Consider the following 18,462-nt stretch of genomic DNA (forward strand, 5'->3'; position numbering starts at 1 on the left):
ACGAAAGGGGGGGGGAGGGGGGGAGGAGAGACGGGTAAAGATAAATGTGGGAAGATACGGTCCTAAATTAGCGCCTAATATAAATGCACCCTTAATTATATCCCTAATTTGAATTATGGTATATAAATGGTAATTTGGTATGCTGAAATGTAATTAACACAAACTTTAAACATTGAGGGTAATAAGGTTTCATATATGGTATAGGAAGGTAAAAATAAATGGTACTCTTCAACTCTTGTTTTTTATAGAAAAAACAAAACTCTTTTCTTTCGACAAAGAACAATATAACTTTTAATTGGAGAAAGAGAATCACTCTCCCTAAACCTTTATCGCGAATATAAAATTTTTTATTATTTTAATTTTACGATTAACATAATTAGTGAAGTACCTATATTATTATTCACCTTTTACATTTCTCACTAAAAACGTGTAATAAATTTTTAGAATTCGTTTTTTGGTATCTTCAATAGTCCAAGTATTATTTTTTATCTTTACCTTTTATAAAATATTTCACTTTTTTATTATAAATACCCAATATATTTAGACCCTACCTCTAAAGATTGTTGTGAGATGTGTATGATCCAACTTACCTTAATTAGATATATTGGGTTCGAATCCTGTGATTAAACAAATCCTGTTAAAATGTGTTCTCTCTTTTACTAGGCTTTACGTGGTACGAATCTAGATTAGTCGGGATCTCCATACAAATACAAAACAAAACAAAAAAATTTGGGACCCCAAAATTTGGGGGCCTAAAGACTTTGCTCTAGTGGTTTGACCCTTGGGCCGCCCCTGCTCGGGGATAGGAACATACTGAATTAACGGTCAGGGAAATAAGGTTTTAGCAAATGAGCAATTTCCAGTTCCCACTAATCAACTTACTTTATCAGATTTAAGATGAATTATTTAGTTTCTAGTAGGCGGAATTATTTAGTTTTTATTAGTCATGAACATTTCTGTAATAAAGGCATTTGGAACCTTTCTTCTTGCATGGTTCAATATATTTCAAGGTAATTTTGTGGTTGTAAATGGAGATTTTAATTATCAAGAAGCTCTTACGAAATCGATTATTTTTCTCGAGGCACATCGATCAGGAAAAATTCCTCCTAATCACAGGCCTTTATGGAGAGGAGATTCTGCTCTTCAAGATGGCAATACTGTAAATGTATAGCTCTCTCTCCCCCCCTTCCCATTTTATTATAATAACATGTTATGTTATGTTTGTGCTTCCGAATTCGATCATGGGTTGACATTTATTGTGTAATATTTAAGAAATGTTTGCTTTTATATATAGGTTGACCTTGTAGGAGGATACTATGATGCTGGAGACAACGTAAAATATGGTCTTCCAATGGCTTTCACAGTAACAACCTTAGCATGGGCTGCTATCAATCACAGCTGCTGGAGAATTGAAAAATGTTCAGTCTGCTATCAAATGGGGCACTGATTATTTCTTGAATGCCAGTTCTAAGCGTAATCGTCTCTATGTCCAGGTTAGTCCCAATAGTTTTCAAGAATATTGAAAATTATTGTAGGTCTAAGATTATCAAGATCTAATTGTTAAATTTTTTGAAGGTTGGAGATCCAGTGAAAGATCATGAATGTTGGACAAGGCCAGAAAACATGAAAACGCCGACAACTGTACTAATGATAGACCAGAGTAATCCTGGAACAGAGGTTGCTGCTGAGACTTCTGCAGCAATGGCTGCTGCTTCTGTTGTATTTCGTGGAACCAATCGTACCTATGCCCGTCAACTTATCAACAAAGCCAAACTGGTACTAGTTCTATTTCCTCATTGTGTAATGTTATATATCATTTGGCTCCTAAATATATGCTCATAGTAGTTTTTTTGGGTTTGTGGCTCAGCTTTTTCAGTTTGCCAAAAGCCATAAAGAAACTTATGATGGGGAATGCCCTTTCTATTGCTCCTTTTCTGGCTTTCATGTAACGTCCTTCTCCCTTATGTTCATTTTATATGGTTAATTAGTAACATGCAAGTTATTGTAATTTGTTAGTCAACTAAAATGTGCAAAAAATGTAGGATGAGTTGTTGTGGGCAGCAACATGGCTATATAGAGCAACCAGGAGGCCAACATACTTGGGATTCATACAAGAAGAGGCTACTACTGCAACTGTAGCTGAATTTAGTTGGGACCTTAAATATGCTGGAGCTCAAATACTCCTCTCTAAGGTAATAATTAAAACTCTTTACGCGAACGTGTGGTGCCATGCAACCACACCAGGGCACAATTGGGGTCAAAAAAAGTGCTGATATTTGGTCCATAATATGCAGTTCTATTTTGAAGGGGAGAAAGATTTACGGAATTTTAAGCAACAGGCCGATGGTTATATTTGCTCAATACTTCCACATAGCCCCCATCACCAGGTTTATATATCTCCAGGTACTTCTTTGTTTTGTACATAGAAAAATTCATGTCTTTCATCTATTGAGCTTGTTTCAATGGTTTAACAAGTTCAACTGCCAAATGTTTAATTTATCAGGGGGTCTCCTTCACCTTAGAGATGGAGCTAATACTCAATATGTTACTGCCACAGCTTTTCTGTTTAGTGTTTATAGTGATTATCTAGCCAACCATAAGCAAAAGGTCAGCTGTGGTAACAAACAGTTCAATTCAGCTGATCTCATGGCCTTTGCCAAGCAAAAGGTAATATATATCAGCACTTTCTGATGCTTTTCGCAATTTTAATCTTAGCAGTAGGCCAGCCCTGGATAAAAATTTCTAACGCCGTCATACTCATGAGAGCTATTTCTGCCACAGTACTATATTTTTTATTTGGAACAGGAGATTCTAAACCTTATGCCCGTGTATGTGGGCACACCTTTAAATTGTCATTGAGAAATGAAAGCACAAAGTTTCTTATGAATAATGAAAAAAATGCAGATGGACTATCTACTAGGCAAAAACCCAAGAGGAAAATCATACATGGTTGGTTTTGGGAACAAACCTCCAACTCAAGCTCATCACAGAGGCGCCTCTGTCCCGAAAATGTCTCCAAACAAACTAGTGGACTGCTCCATGAGTTTTGTATACTGGTACAACACAGAAAAACCCAATACTAATGAGCTAACAGGCGCCATTGTTGGTGGTCCTGATCGATATGATAACTTTGAAGATCGTCGTTCAACTTCAGCCATGACTGAGCCGACAACATATACAAATTCTCTGGCTGTTGGTGTCCTTGCAAAGCTCGCGAAGCACCATGCCCAGTCTTGATCACCTAGCTACATGTTCATTATGGTGAAGATTTCTGAAGGTGTACAAGTTATTTTTTGCAGATGAATTGAGAGTATATATAGTGATGTCTTTGTAGGTCCTATATATGTAGTGACAGCCTCGGATAGCTGGCTGCAAGGGATCGGGGCAAATAACCTCGAGTTTCTCTCTTTTTTTCAACAGATCAGATGTGTTTAACTTAGAATAGGATTCTTATGATGGTCTAGAATCTAAGCTATTATTGTTGCAGTGTTGATTAGTTACATAAAGTCTGCATCCAAGAAGAGTACTTTCTTGTGGTGGTTTTATAGATGAAATGTTGTGTACATTTGTAAGGAAACGCATATTTGAATAACAGTAATTCCAAGATCCTTACTATGAGTTAGTTTCTAACAACACAAATCTCTCAATCTCCCATCAATGGAACAGTGGGCTGTACTTCAATTTTTTCCATATGAAAATCAAACGACACTGACACATGCATGTCTATGTTATCATATACTCATCTATATATCAAAATTATATTTGTCATGCCCAGAATACAAGCACTCCCTTCCATTTCACTTAAATCACAACGTTTCAATGTAGTACTTGACAGGTAAAAGCATTGTTTCTAAATTGGTTAACAAAAGAGCGAGCACAGATATGGAAACTAAAAACGCAGAAGATCAGCAATATTAAAGAAACCAATCGCAGATCAACATTAATAACAAACTCAAAAACTTAGTGTTGTTTATGCGAGGCTGGCTGCTGCATCAAATAGAGGAGCTCGGATGCCAAAAAGAGGCAATATGACAAAATCCAAGGAAGGAATAAAGAACAAGCTTCGAAACATTTCATTCAACTTTATGATTTGTACAAGCCAACATCAGAAGATAACAACATATATGAATCTGCAACAGAGTTTGCACTTTGACTAGCAGTATTAATGAATGAAATAAAACAGAACTATGCAACTATTTTACTGAGGCATGTATTGCAAAACTGGTGCCACTCATCAATGGCAAAAATCATATATACAAAAGAAAACCTTTTCTTTGTAAGGAGTACTGATTGACTAGCTATAAGCATATGTACATCAGTCAATTATATTTTTTTAACTAAAAAGGGGCTGCACCTGAGATCATCTTGATCACAAGCTGCCTACGTACCCCACTAAAAAATCCTAAAGAGGGATCAAGCCCACACGTAGTTCTTTTACATACTATATTACAAATCAATTATCAATCTGAGTATCTACTTTCAGTATCGCCAGCAGCCTTCCGCGAGTTCCCTTGTCTAATTTCTTCAGATTCTCTTCTCTTATTATTGCATCAATGTCCTATGATCAGATCACGGTTATGTGGTTGTATCTTGACTGCTATCTTCTGCTGCGGTCTGCGTAAAATGATCTTTAGCTTCTTAGGTGTCTTTGTTGCTGGCTGGACATTGTCTTCTATTATGGATGAATTCAGGAACGGTTGGTTCAATAGCATGTCGGCTGTCCAACCTGAACTGGGATTCTTGAATGCTATCTTCTGCTGCGGTCTGCGTTGAATAATCTTTAGCCTCTTTGGTGTCTTTGTTGCACGCTGGACATTATTGTCTACTTCGGATGGATTCAGAAACGGATGGTTCAATAGCATCTCCGCTGTCCCAACGTGATCTGGGATTCTTGACTAGACACCTCTTCAAAAAATCTTGTGCTTCCTTCGACAACTTTGCATTATGAAACATTGGTTCCTCAAACCCAATTCTGTATAAAACATTCGAATCTTGACTATCTTCATCTGATTCCCACAACGGTGTCCCCGTCATCAACTCGTAGACAATGCAACCAAGAGCCCATATATCAACTTCTGGTCCGTACTCCTCGTCAACCACGGATTCTGGTGCCAAATACCTTTCAGTTCCCCTCAGTCCATGCTTTTGTGCCCTGCTCTGTTCCAAAGTCATAGAGAGCCCGAAATCTGCGATCTTGGCAGTTTCATCAGAGCCCGCAAGAAGAATGTTATCGGGCTTGATGTCGCAATGAATAACTCCTCTGCTGTGTATGTGAACGAGCCCTAAAACAACATTCCTAGTGTGTTTTCTAACTTCAAACTCTGACAGACCTTTCCCTGAGTTGTAGTTGTGAAGACGATCGGCTAAGCTTCCTCCGGAGGCATATTCGAGAAGTAAGTTGTAAACGGCGACGCCATCTTGTAGTTCAATATTAGGTCTGAAACAGTGAATTACGTAAGGCGAGTCTGCAAACATGCTGAGGAATGCCTCTTCTTCTTGCAAAGATTGAGAGCGATGGAGTAAGCAAGATTTTATGGCGATGAGAGGTGGAAGACGCTCTAACGTGGGAGGTTGATTATCGGACGTCGAAGCTAAAGAAACAACCCCAAATCCACCTTCACCCAGTATCCTCACTCTCTTCCACAACAGTGAAACCATTTCTGAAAGTAATTTGTGAAATATCACTATGTAGTTTGTGAACGTCTGCTGCTTATATGTACTCTCATGTTATAAGGTGAAGTTGACGAGTATTAGGAAATCCCAATCCATTATTAATTAGGTTTCTGACTTTCCTATTTTTACGAATATTTTTTTCCCCTAAAAAATAAAACTGTACTATTTATTCACGTATTTAAATTTTTTTCCCCTAATCCATCATTAATTAGGCTGCTGCTTCGTACCCTTATGTTATGTTATAAGGCGAAGTTGATGAGTATTATGACATCCAATCCTTTATTAACTAGGATTCTAACTTTCCTATTTTTACTTACGGCCCTATTTATTTTTTACGTCACCTCAACCTTTTCTTGTGTTAACAATAAAAATGCAAGTTTCTTATTTCAAATGGGGATAATGCATTACTACATATTTTTTCTTTTCAGGGGTCCTATTACCTCCTAAACTTTTTTTTCCTAGAATTTCTTTAACCTTATACGCTTAATAAAATCTGAGCGTGACTACACCTCTTCCAAGCGCTTAAGGACTAAATTTAAAAGGCTCGTCTTCTATATAATCACCATGTGCCATGCAAAATAAGCCATAAGAAAGGCTCCCAAAGGTAAAACTAAGCTTTTTTATTTAAACCCATTCTTTTATCACGCTTCCCAAACGTAAAGTATCTGTCATTGTTGAAGAGCTTCTACGGGTGGTGTTGAAATTGAAGATTTTATGGCCATAGGTCGGGGATGATTTTATGCATTATCCCTTTCAAATGAGACTAAGGTCATTTAACGAATTTAATTTCTAATTTTAGGAAGACAAATGAGCAAAAAATAAACAAATATAACAAATTTCTTTTGTTAATAGGATTATTCTGAATATTATGTCAATTCCAATTTTTGTACATTCTAGAACTAGGCTTCTTACCGATTTCGATGATAATTCTTTTCATAGTAAATAATGTCTTTCATAGTAGAATTTTACTCAAATGTGGAGTACAAAAGAACTACGCCAATTTTTATTAATCAATACTATAAATCGTCCTCTTGATTTTTGCAGGTTAGTGTCAAATCCTCAAGAAAAAAAATTATTTAACACATAAAAATAGTATAAAGCATGAAGATTTATGAGAATTCGTTGGGGATAGGAAGTAGGAACATACTGAATCAACGGTTAAGGAAATAAGGTTTTAGCAAACGAGCAATTTCCAATTCCCGCTAATCAATTTACTTTATCAATTTTGAGATGAATTACTTAGTTTCTAGTAAAACTTTACTTTTTAATTCAAATTCAAATGTTGCTTTAAAGCAACAAATTCATAATCAAATTATTTATCGTCTAATATTCAAATTACTTATACCTCAGAATATACACCTTAAAATCTCTCATGTATAAACAAATTAAAAATACAAATAGTACTTATTGAAGAAGAGTATTGCAGAGAAAAGTAGAGAGAGAGAATTCTTATTGAATTTTGGGATGAATTACAATGGAATAGAACCCTCTATTTATAGGGAGATGGTGAATTAGCCACCAAGTAAAAACCCTAGAATCTCTCTAAATATAGACATTCACCATAAATAGAACTCTATTTATAACACTCTCCCTTGAATGTCTATTCAACAGATAACGTGCCTCGTTAAAACCTTAACTAAAATAAAATCCAGTGGGAAAAAAATTCTAGTAAAAGAAAAAGAGTACACTTATCTAACAATACGCCTTTTGGTTGTCTCGTTAAAAACCTTGCAAGGAAAACCCAGTGGGACAAAACCTTGTAAGGGAAAAAGAGTACAACGCGTATTAACTCCCCCTCATGAGAGCATCACTTCACATCCTTAAGCATTTGCATTCCAATCTTGTGCACTATCTTCAAAAGATCTTTGGTAAATATTTGATAAACAAATCAACCATATTAACTTGAATGAATATATTGCACCTTGAAATCATCATTCTTGATAGAGATGAATTATCTTCATATGATCTTGTTGGAATCGTCAGTTCAATATCTTCACATAGAGGTGAAAACTCTTGCTATCATATTATCATGCATATACTTATAGCAAGATACATTTGTGCACAAATTGTATTGAGGATGTAGTACTTCATGACCATGAATTCTATATGCTTTAAGCAATTCAAATCCTTCAGGGATTGTTAAGTTATATAAGCCATATAATAGACTTTAGATGCATATCAAATTTTCATGTCATGCTAGACATATAAGATATCGAAAACTGATTGCACATACCATTGACTTATACTTTACAAGTGTTTGAACTACATAGNATTTATTTATATTTTATATAATGTTTTAAATTAATAATATAATTGTTAAATGTTAGAACTGGGTCCCAGATTAGCGACCAAAGTTGGTCTCTATCTGCTTCCCCTTTAGTAAGCGACCAACTTTGGTCGCTAATTTTGAATTATATTTATTTATATTTTATAATTTTTTTAATAATAATATAATTATTTAATTTTTATAACTGGGTCCCAGATTAGCGACCAAAGTTGGTCTCTTTCTGCTTCCCCTTTCGTGAGCGACCAACTTTGGTCGCTAATTTTGAATTATATTTATTTATATTTTATAATTTTTTTAAATAATAATATAATTATTAAAATTTTATAAGTGGGTCCCACTTTAGCGACCAACTTTGGTCGCTAATTTCAGCATTTCTTTGACCAAGCAAGTCTGACCAGTCCGGTCAACATTTTGACCAAATTAGCGACCAACCTTGGTCGCTAATATATTTAAAATAATTATTTAATTATTTTCTCCAATTTAGCGACCAACGTTGGTCGCTTTTCCTGACAGACCAATTTTGGTTGCCAAATTTTGATCGCTTTTTTCCGGATTTTTAGTAGTGACTGATGAAGAACCCAAACGTCATGACCAAGGCACAAAGTGAAGTGAGACAAGCCTTCAAAGGGAAATCGAGTTTTGATGAAGAAGATCTTGATAATTTGCCGTACCTAATGTTAGTGGTTAAAGAAACATTAAGGTTACACGCTCCAAGTATAGTGCATAGGGAATGTAGGGAACAAACATGTATTGATGGATATACAATACCTTCTAAGGCCACAGTACTAGTTAATACATGGGCAATTGGAAGAGATCCAGAAGTTTGGCATGACCCTGAGAGTTTTATACCCGAGAGATTTGAAAATTCTTCTATTGACTATTTGGGAAATCACTTTGAGTTTATTCCATTTGGTTCGGGGAAAAGAATTTGCCCTGGAATGCAGTTTGGTTTAGCTAATTTTAGATATCCTTTGGCTCGGCTTCTCTACCACTTTAACTGGGAGCTTCCATATGGAACTAGTTCGAAAGATTTGGATATGAGTGAGAAACCTGGAATGAGTGCAGCGAAAGAGAAAGATCTGTACGTAATTGCCAAAAACGATGAATGTTTGGATGTCATGCTTTAGTTTGTTGTTTTTTGTGTCTCCCTTTTGTATTTGAAGTTTTCACTGAAAATTAGCAAAAAATAAGCTTCACAACTGGTTTTACATTTTTGGTTCAAAATGTCAGATCAAAGAATTTGTTATGCTATTTGTGTAGTATGTAATTGTTTGATCACATTTTGTTTCTCTTTTCTTTATGTCATTATTTTGGGCCCACATTGATATCCCGGATTTACTTGATGCGGAATTATATCTAACCAAGTCAACTAAAAGTGAAAACTTTGGTTGACAATCCAATACCAAATTAGTGTAGTTGTTAAATTGATACTTTGATCAAAATGGTACAGCTAAAACTTCTTTTCATATATGTTGGCTGCAAATTTACCAATACTCAGAATTACGATTGATCCCCTTGTTGTGAACTTAAAGGATCATATTCTTCTTATGTTTGGAGGAATCATTTGCAATGTTTGATGCATGCCAGCAATATGTAATGGTTATTATCCGTTAAACAATACTGCATATTTGGAAAATCTAAGGCTGTTTTAATACTTTTGAGATAAGCATCACTGCAGGATAATAGCAACAATAAATCAAGGGAAAACTGAAGATGAAACTAAAAGCTAACCATCAATTGAATGAAAGAGCCAGTTCAATCTATTGAACACATGACAGGTCCAACGAACAATCTATTCACTATATTACACACTAAGAATCTTCTGTGATGAATTAAAATAGGCATTTCAGAGCTCACTCATGCAGTTGCGAGGTAAGAAAGAACCTATGATATTCACTAGTTTAGCTTAGTATAATTGAAGCTATAAGGCTACTGAACTTTCTCAGTACTGGAACCATGCTTTACTGTTCTAGTTGCAGTTATCTCAAGTCATGCCATAACCCTGGATTGAACAATAATGACTAACAGTTCTGAATTGTAAAGGCAAAATATACAAATATAACCTCGGAGACCACTTAATTATTGATGATAAATCATCTGACTTATCACAATAAAGGAAGATATAAATTCTCTGCTAACCTATGTCGCACTTAACACATTTTAATTTCTCTTCTGTTTAGGAAAAAATGAAAAAGAAGTTAGCAGATGAAGGGCACAAGCAATGTGCTACTCTACAAGACTTTTGTGCTATTCAAAACAAGAGCTTCTCTATCGTACATTGTTTAGAGGACATTTAATTTACAGTTGATGTTTCAGGGTCAGTACCTGCGCAAAACTACTGGGGGAGAGTCCTACAGAACTCATCAATGCATTTTGTGACATGAATCCAGTTTCAGGCCATTTATAGGACTGCTGAGAAGTTGCAGGAACAATATATTCCCAATAGACACTACCACCTTGTCAGCACTAATTTTCTTGTAACAACAGTGTCACCTACAACAGTAATCCCATAACCGAGAAAGAGAGCCCACAAACTTGAAATGTTGGTATTCATTATTGTCTAAAATATTTACATAAGTTTGTTCTTAAACTTATTATTTTTCTAATTCTATGGTTTCCCCTGATGTTTGCAGATTCTACTTTATTACAAAAGTTGAATCTACTAGGAAGCCAGTTGTTTCTAAATTGGTTGACAAATGATTGTGCACTAACATGGAAACTAGAAGTGCAGCACATCAGTCATATTATACTAACAAACTCAACTGCTGAGTAGCGTTTATGAATCTGCAACAGAGTTTGTAGTTTGAAAATCGACTAGCACTTAATATAAATTAATGAAACAGAATAGAACTCTGCCAAATTTACTAAGGTATGTATTACATACTGATGTCACCCATCAATGACCAAAAAAAAAAAACTTACAACAAGTCGCCTCTCTTTGTAAGGAGCATTGATCAACTATGAGAATATAAAAAAACTTCATTTTATTCAACTAAAAAGGGGCTGCACCTGAGATCATCTTGATCACAGGCCGCCTACATACCCCGCCAAGAAATCCTAGAAAGGGGATCAAGCCCCCACGTAGTTCTTTTACATACACAGTATTCAATTGTATTGTTTTTTAACTAAGAAGGGGCTGCACCTGATCATCTTGGTTGCAGGCTGCCTACGTACCCCACTAAAAAATCCTAAAGAGGGATCAAGCCCACACGTAGTTCTTTTACATACTATTTTACAAATCAATTATCAATCTGAGTATCTACTTTCAGTATCGCCAGCAGCCTTCCGCGAGTTCCCTTGTCTAATTTCTTCAGATTCATTATTGCATCAATGTCCTATGATCAGATCACGGTTATGTGGTTGTATCTTGACTGCTATCTTCTGCTGCGGTCTGCGTAAAATGATCTTTAGCTTCTTAGGTGTCTTTGTTGCTGGCTGGACATTGTTTTCTACTTTGGATGAATTCAGGAACGGTTGGTTCAATAGCATGTCGGCTATCCAACCTGAACTGGGATTCTTGAATGCTATCTTCTGCTGCGGTCTGCGTAAAATAATCTTTAGCCTCTTTGTTGTCTTTGTTGCAGGCTGGACATTATTGTCTGCTACTTTTGATGAATTCAGAAACGGATGGTTCAATAGCATCTCCGCCGTCCAACGTGAAGTGGGATTCTTGACTAGACACCTCTTCAAAAAATCTTGTGCTTCATTCGACAACTTGGCATTCTGAAACATTGGTTCCTCAAACCCGATTCTGTATAAAACATTCGAATCTTGACTATCTTCATCTGATTCCCACAGCGGTGTCCCCGTCATCAACTCGTAGACAGTGCAACCAAGAGCCCATATATCAACTTCTGTTCCGTACTCCTCGTCAACCACGGATTCTGGTGCCAAATACCTTTCAGTTCCCCTCAGTCCATGCTTTTGTGCCCTGCTCTGTTCCAAAGTCATAGAGAGCCCGAAATCTGCGATCTTGGCAGTTTCATCAGAGCCCGCAAGAAGAATGTTATCGGGCTTGATGTCGCAATGAATAACTCCTCTGCTGTGTATGTGAACGAGCCCTAAAACAACATTCCTAGTGTGTTTTCTAACTTCAAACTCTGACAGACCTTTCCCTGAGTTGTAGTTGTGAAGACGATCGGCTAAGCTTCCTCCGGAGGCATATTCGAGAAGTAAGTTGTAAACGGCGACGCCATCTTGTAGTTCAATATTAGGTCTGAAACAGTGAATTACGTAAGGCGAGTCTGCAAACATGCTGAGGAATGCCTCTTCTTCTTGCAAAGATTGAGAGCGATGGAGTAAGCAAGATTTTATGGCGATGAGAGGTGGAAGACGCTCTAACGTGGGAGGTTGATTATCGGACGTCGAAGCTAAAGAAACAACCCCAAATCCACCTTCACCCAGTATTCTCACTCTCTTCCACAACAGTGAAGCCATTTCTGAAAGTAATTTGTGAAATATCACTATGTAAATTGTAATTCGTGAACGTCTGCTGCTGCTGCTTCGTACTCTTATATTATATGGTGAAGTTGTCCCAATCCTTTATTAAGTAGGATTCTAACTTTTGTTTCCTATTTTTACTTTCCATATTTCTGTTACGGCCCTATTCAATTTTTTATTTTCTCAAAAAATGACCCTATTCATTCACGTATTTAAATTCCATTCCTCTCCCACAACAATTCAAAAAGAGAACTACTAACTCTATTTTTATTAAATTCCAAAACCGTCCTTTTGATTTTTAATATAAACGTATATAATGTTATTTACAAATCACCAAGAAGAAAAGTCATGTTAACACATAATTAGAAGTCACATATGATAATACATTAGTATAATAATTAAGGCCTATTTTATGAAATTTTGGATGAACGGTTAATTTCTATTATTATTTGTTTAATCTTCTTCTCGATTTTACACAACTATTTGTAAGTAATACTCGATTTACCACAAGACATGCACCTTAAATTTTGTTGTGTGTAAGCAATAAAAATGCAAATATTTTATTTCAAATGAGACTAAGATCATTTAACGAATTTAATTATTTCTAATCTAAGGAAGATGAATGAGCAAAAAATAAAACAGATAAACAAGTTATTTTTGTTAATAGGATTATTCTGAATATTATGTCAATTCCTATGTTTATACGTTCTAGAATTAAAATGTCATACAATGTTTCGATGATAAAATATTTCATAGTGAAGAATGTCATTCATAGTAGATTTTTACTCAAATGTGTAGCACAAAAGTAGTACGCCCAATTTTTCATGAAATACTATAATCATCCTCTTGATTAATTTTTGCAATAAATACTACGTATCATCATAATTGTTGCTAATATATCTTAATTTTTTATTTTAGGTATTTCTTTCAAATAGCAGATTTTTAGTAATCTACCAAAAGAAAAAACAATTTTGCTGTAATCAATTACCTATTGTCTAATATGCATCGTGATTCTTCTTGCGTAATCAATTAAAACGTGAATAGGCTTTCTCAATTGAGATAAACATCGATTGTGCATAAGTAAAAATAAAAGCAACTGAGATTGTACAAGCATAATATCTTATCTACACAAGTAATTCTACCTAAGAAAATAAAATTTGACATGACAAAGGGCAATGTCTTAAACTTGAGAGAGTAGTTTAACAATTGTAGGGTAGACTTCAACTTTGAAATTGGAAGAAAAGCCCTATTACCCTATCTCGACTCACGCGTCGATGAAGAACATATATAGCAAAATGTGATATTTGGCGTGAATTGTAGAATCCCGTAAACTATCAAGTCTTTGATCACAAATTACGCCCCTAGACGTCACGCATCGCATCGTCCAACGTTCACAGCCTCAGTTGGATGCAAGCCATCAAAATAGACATGGGCATTCCTCTTTGAACAAAAATTTCCTCCCATTTTGCATAAACTTCCAGTCCCACCTTCTATTGATGCCACTTCACAACAAGAGTTCTTGGTGTCACTAAAGCATATTAATTATTCTCAATAAACTACTATGTCTAATTGACTTATATGATACTTGGGTAAAATTAAGTATTTTTTCGTTAAACCACCAAAGGATGTGGTGCAGTGGATGGGACTGCTTCTCCCTTAACCAGAGGTCTCGGGTTCGAGCCCTGGGTATGGAAAAATCCTTGGTAGGGAGCGCTTCCCCCCGAATGGGGCCCTACGCGGCGCGAATCCGGATATAGTCGGGCTCCAATGCGGGTACCGAACACCGGGTGGCCAAAAAAAAAGTATTTTTTCGTTAAAGAAATATTTTAGTGCAATAAAGTGATTATAAATAGTAAAATTTTCCTCTACAGCAATATTTTATATTGTTGCCCTTTTAATCTCACTTGCAAAGTCAAAAAATAAGTGAATAAAGGTGTTTTAAGTAGTAAATCTTTCGACTGTAGCAACATTTTTTACTTTGCCCCTTTTAAATCCGTCAGACCTCTCTATAACATCTTTATATAATAGGCATTCACTATAAAAGCCGAGTTTTTCTCGGGATCAAATATTATATTATGTTATAATATATGTCCTATATAACAACACTTTACTATAGCAGCCAAAATATTTCGGAGCAAACGAGGTTGTTATAAAGAGAGGGTTGACAGTATTACCCAGTCACGTGAAATTCCTAAATTAGCATAATTCAAATAAAGATTACATACAGCTGCTTTCCATAAAGGTTTCTGCTAATCATTCTTACACCTCTATACTTTTTTAATACAACATATTGTATATAGTTGTTCATGTCTATCTTGTGATTTACTTTGATGTTCCCTGTAAATCATGTAGGAAAAAAAATAGCCAAAAAAAGCAAAAAATTGGGGGACCTTGAGAATCGGGGGGATTGAACCCGACGTGAATCGAACACGCAACCTTCTGATCTGGAGTCAGACGCGCTACCATTGCGCCACGGATCCCTTGTTGTATTACAGTTTTCATTATTATTAATATATCCTGTCGCTGATTAAAAATATTAACCAAATTTGCCCGACGTATCAATGATTCAAATTGATCCCACAGCAAAACTTATCTCCGTAAAACAAAGCAGCGTTGCATAAGAAAAAAATAATCGGCATGTATAATGCGTTTTTTGGTTGAAATTACTAAATAATACCCGCAACAATGGTGTTCAAGGGGACTAAGAATGAACTCGAAATAAATTTCTGGAAAGATACTGGCATTTTTATTATCTTTGGATGAAGAAGAGTCATTTCTGGGCAGAAACTAAGAACAGTTTTTATCATAATCGAGAATCCGATTGAATAGAAAAGATATCTGAAACCGTAAGGCCAAAATGAAAGTAGGATTGTGAACACAAGTTATACAACTCGTATCCTGGTTATAGAACCAATACCTAGTTTTGTTCTATTAATATTTGCATTGGAAAAATTGATGCATCAACGTAATTCTCAAGTTAAAAGGCATGCAGGAGACAACTCTGTTCTCTCTCACCCTCTTATATTTCTTCAAGAGAATAGTGATGAACCAAAGTAACTTCATCACTACAGGGAACTTCAGAGTGTAACCTTAAATCATAGTTACATCCAAGATAATATTATGTGTTTCTCAAATCCCAAATCTTGATGCCCCCGATCTTTTTTTATCGGTATGCCATTACTGCTTGAATGAATACCTTCACTTTGGTTAGCTTTGCTTGACTAATCGATGGAAAACCTGCTTCACTACTGCAATCTGCATGACAGCCTCGTTGATATACTCATTCGAACAAAAACAGGTCTAACCACCTACTTCCAAGCTTCCAGATATTCGGGCTTGAGCCACCCTTTGTTATGTATTCCAAAAGATCCCTGATCAACTAAGTGATTATTACCGCAGCAGAAGTAGCTGTCAAACCGATCAGTAGACGGAAGATGTCATCTCCGTTAACCTGAAAGGTTTCTTGATTGTTTTCCCCCATCTAGATGCAGCTGAACTGAAAAACTGCTAATCTAAGTAATTCCCTCTTTGCTTTAGGGTGTCAACTGATTCAGACTGAACGGATGACATTAGTTGCGTAATGCCACATATGGCTACAAACATGATAAAACCAAAGTTTTTCTTCCCCTGCAACAACAACACATTGTAGAACCAATCAGAGACTTAATTGATTCCCCAATTAAAAAGTGTTTTTTAGGTGTTCATATGTTATGATTGACACCACCTGTAGTATGAATCCGAAGAATTCATCTTGGAGTTCTGCACTAGAAATGTAGCTAATATTGAGTAGAATGTCAGTACCAAGTCCAGAAACAATTCTTTAAATCAAAGTTCCATTACAGCATTTTCAGTCCAGCTTAACAAATACATTACAGTAGCTCAGCCATATATACTCACCAGTGGAAGATAAGTCTGGCTGAAACTTTGTTGATTGAGAAGATCTCCATTTACAACCCTTCATATCAATCCTCAGCAGTAACAGGTCAGGTCAACAGGATCCACGCCTCTTTTCCAAGTCGGTATAAGCTATGACCTTCAAAATCATCAAGCCTACCATCATGAAAGTATTACTCCCTCTGTTTCAATTTAGATGACGCACTTTCCTTATTATCTGTTCCAAAAAGAATGACACATTTCTACAATTAGTAATAATTCAACTTTAAACTCTTCATTTTACCTATTTTACCGTTAATGAGATGCTTTTATAACCGCATAAATGTCATGTCCCCTTAAGCTTTTACCCCTTAAGCTTTTTCAAAAGTCCTTCTTTTTTCCCTTAAACTACGTGCCGAGTCAAACTACCTCATCTAAATTGAAAAGGAGGGAGTAGTTAAGTAAAATTGAGGCAGCAACTGTGGAATGCAAAACAGATAATGAACCAAAGTCCATTCATAATTCACTAGATTTCCTCACCACTTTGATTAACTTTCAGATCTTGAGAAATAGATAGGTTTCAAGTTTCAATATCAAGCTTCGGGTTGCAGGGATGATCCAAGCTAATTTGACATTTCCCTACCAATATGCCAAGTGCATACTTAGAATGGAATACTAAACAGGCTTTAACAAAGTCAAAATTTGTGGAAAGTGTCCAGGAAAACGAATTGCTTGCCAATGCAGCAGCTATTAAATGATGACCAAGGAACTGAAAACTGTGTCAAATATTGCCACTGTCTGGGAAAAAGAATTGCTTACAAACTGGGTCTATATGTTGGATGGCACTCCGCCATACCTGCCGTCTGCACAAATGTTAAATGCTGATGAGGATCATAAAGAAGGCTCAAATATAGAGTAAAATTCTATAGCTTTATCTATGTTCACCTTGATGCTATATATTTTTCTTAGTGGAACAACTACTGCTTTATTTTCCATACTGCTTTCACTTTCACCATTTGAACAAGAATCAGAATCTTCAATTAATACTACTGAAGAAGCACCAATATACTTTCTGCAAAAGCTTCTTTCTTTTAAATAAAAAATCTGCCTTTCAAATAAACCCAATTCGTTTAAAGCCTTAAATATCAGGTTGAAAGAAGATTTTTTTGGTAATAACCCAAAACCCATGAAGTAAAAACTAAAGCTTGAGCACCCAAATAATCATACAGAGGAAAAGTTATCCCATCTCTATAGCTAACAAATTTGAAGGGTTTCTCCATAACAGTCTACAGTACAGCGTGTACCATTTTCTGATAAAATAAAGTGCAATGAATTGAATAAAGAACAAATATCAAGAACAGTAGAGAAGTATTTAGCTTGAAAATTTGACCTTTTCAGTTCTCTAAAGAAACTCACAGAGGCTACTGAGTTGAACACCCTTCAAATAATAGCGGCAAACTAGCTAACCTGTCAACAAGTACTTGCTTAATTTTCCAGCACTGTGATTTTTGTGGAGTTTGTGTTTGCTAGACACAGAGGTGTGGGCTTTGACTTTGAAAAAGCCCAAATGTCTTTTAGTTGGTAGTACATTTAGCCTAGTGCAACGGCATCACGGAAATTTTTGAAAGTTTCAAAATAACCCTAAATTATCGTCCAAAAAAATAGCCGATAAATGTATAATATATATTATATATAATTAATATATAACTAGTTTTATTGTATTTCATGAATGTGTGTACTACATCAATTAATGAATATACTTATATACAAGAAGAATAAATTATTGGAAAATAACAATTTATATCAAAATAAATGCAACCTCTACTTAAGGTAGTTAAAATCTTAATTTATTTTAAATTTTTTAAATATTTTTGGATATGGTTCTAAATATTAGGTGATTTTAATGTTTTAAATAAGTAAATATTTAAAAAGTTAACACATGAAACGGTTATAAAACAACCAAGCAAATAGTTTCATATGAAAAGGAAATAAAGAAGCAAAATTGATTTTGCACGATAAACTACAAGGATAAAGAACACAAAAATTACACAATACTTTGTCGTGGAGTTTCCTTATGTGAAAAAAAAAAACTTACCTTTTACTTCTTCGTATTCTCCTTTATGTTTTCAAATATTTTTTATCCTTATTTAGCTGATTTTGAACTCTTCAATATTAGGCAATAATTAAAA

At 35.4% G+C, this 18,462-nt stretch overlaps 3 protein-coding genes, 1 long non-coding RNA gene, 1 other non-coding gene and 1 pseudogene across 7 annotated transcripts in view; 2 read left to right on the forward strand and 4 right to left on the reverse strand.

Annotated features, from left to right (window-relative positions):
- The window catches only part of LOC109227993 (phosphoenolpyruvate carboxylase kinase 2-like), a 10,148-nt gene extending 4,490 nt beyond the window's left edge, over positions 1-5,658 (reverse strand). The window contains exon 1 of the mRNA XM_019393181.1: positions 4,998-5,658. Within this exon, the coding sequence (XP_019248726.1) occupies positions 4,998-5,658 (661 nt within the window). The remainder of the gene's footprint in view (positions 1-4,997) is intronic.
- Positions 763-3,618, forward strand: LOC109228321 (annotated as a pseudogene).
- LOC109227994 (premnaspirodiene oxygenase-like) lies at positions 8,548-10,660 on the forward strand. The gene is made up of 2 exons (XM_019393182.1): positions 8,548-9,041; positions 10,594-10,660. The coding sequence occupies exons 1-2, from the start codon at positions 8,548-8,550 to the stop codon at positions 10,658-10,660; spliced, it is 561 nt and encodes a 186-aa protein (XP_019248727.1).
- Positions 11,288-12,397, reverse strand: LOC109227995 (myosin light chain kinase A-like). The gene has a single exon (XM_019393183.1). The coding sequence runs from the start codon at positions 12,395-12,397 to the stop codon at positions 11,288-11,290; it is 1,110 nt and encodes a 369-aa protein (XP_019248728.1).
- Positions 14,809-14,880, reverse strand: TRNAW-CCA. The gene has a single exon. It is a non-coding gene; the product is annotated as a tRNA-Trp (tRNA).
- Positions 15,187-17,805, reverse strand: LOC109227239. Of its 3 annotated transcripts, none has more exons than XR_002068242.1 (5): positions 17,664-17,805; positions 17,093-17,136; positions 16,298-16,511; positions 16,125-16,176; positions 15,187-16,027 (listed from the first exon to the last, which is right to left on the reverse strand). It is a non-coding gene; the product is annotated as an uncharacterized LOC109227239 (long non-coding RNA). The 3 variants fall into 3 exon arrangements; XR_002068244.1 differs by having other exon boundaries at positions 16,814-17,136; XR_002068243.1 differs by lacking the exon at positions 16,125-16,176.

Source organism: Nicotiana attenuata, chromosome 6 (assembly GCF_001879085.1).
Source record: "Nicotiana attenuata strain UT chromosome 6, NIATTr2, whole genome shotgun sequence".
NCBI classification, from domain to species: domain Eukaryota; kingdom Viridiplantae; phylum Streptophyta; class Magnoliopsida; order Solanales; family Solanaceae; genus Nicotiana; species Nicotiana attenuata.

What these genes read in the sequence shown, in the direction of transcription:
- LOC109227994 (XM_019393182.1), top strand. Translation starts at nt 8,548, where the DNA reads ATGACCAAGGCACAAAGTGAAGTGAGACAAGCCTTCAAAGGGAAATCG. An exon ending in GCAGCGAAAGAGAAAGATCT is followed by an intron (nt 9,042 to 10,593) that starts GTACGTAATTGC and finishes TGATGTTTGCAG; the next exon opens with ATTCTACTTTATTACAAAAG.
- LOC109227995 (XM_019393183.1), bottom strand. Translation starts at nt 12,397, where the DNA reads ATGGCTTCACTGTTGTGGAAGAGAGTGAGAATACTGGGTGAAGGTGGA.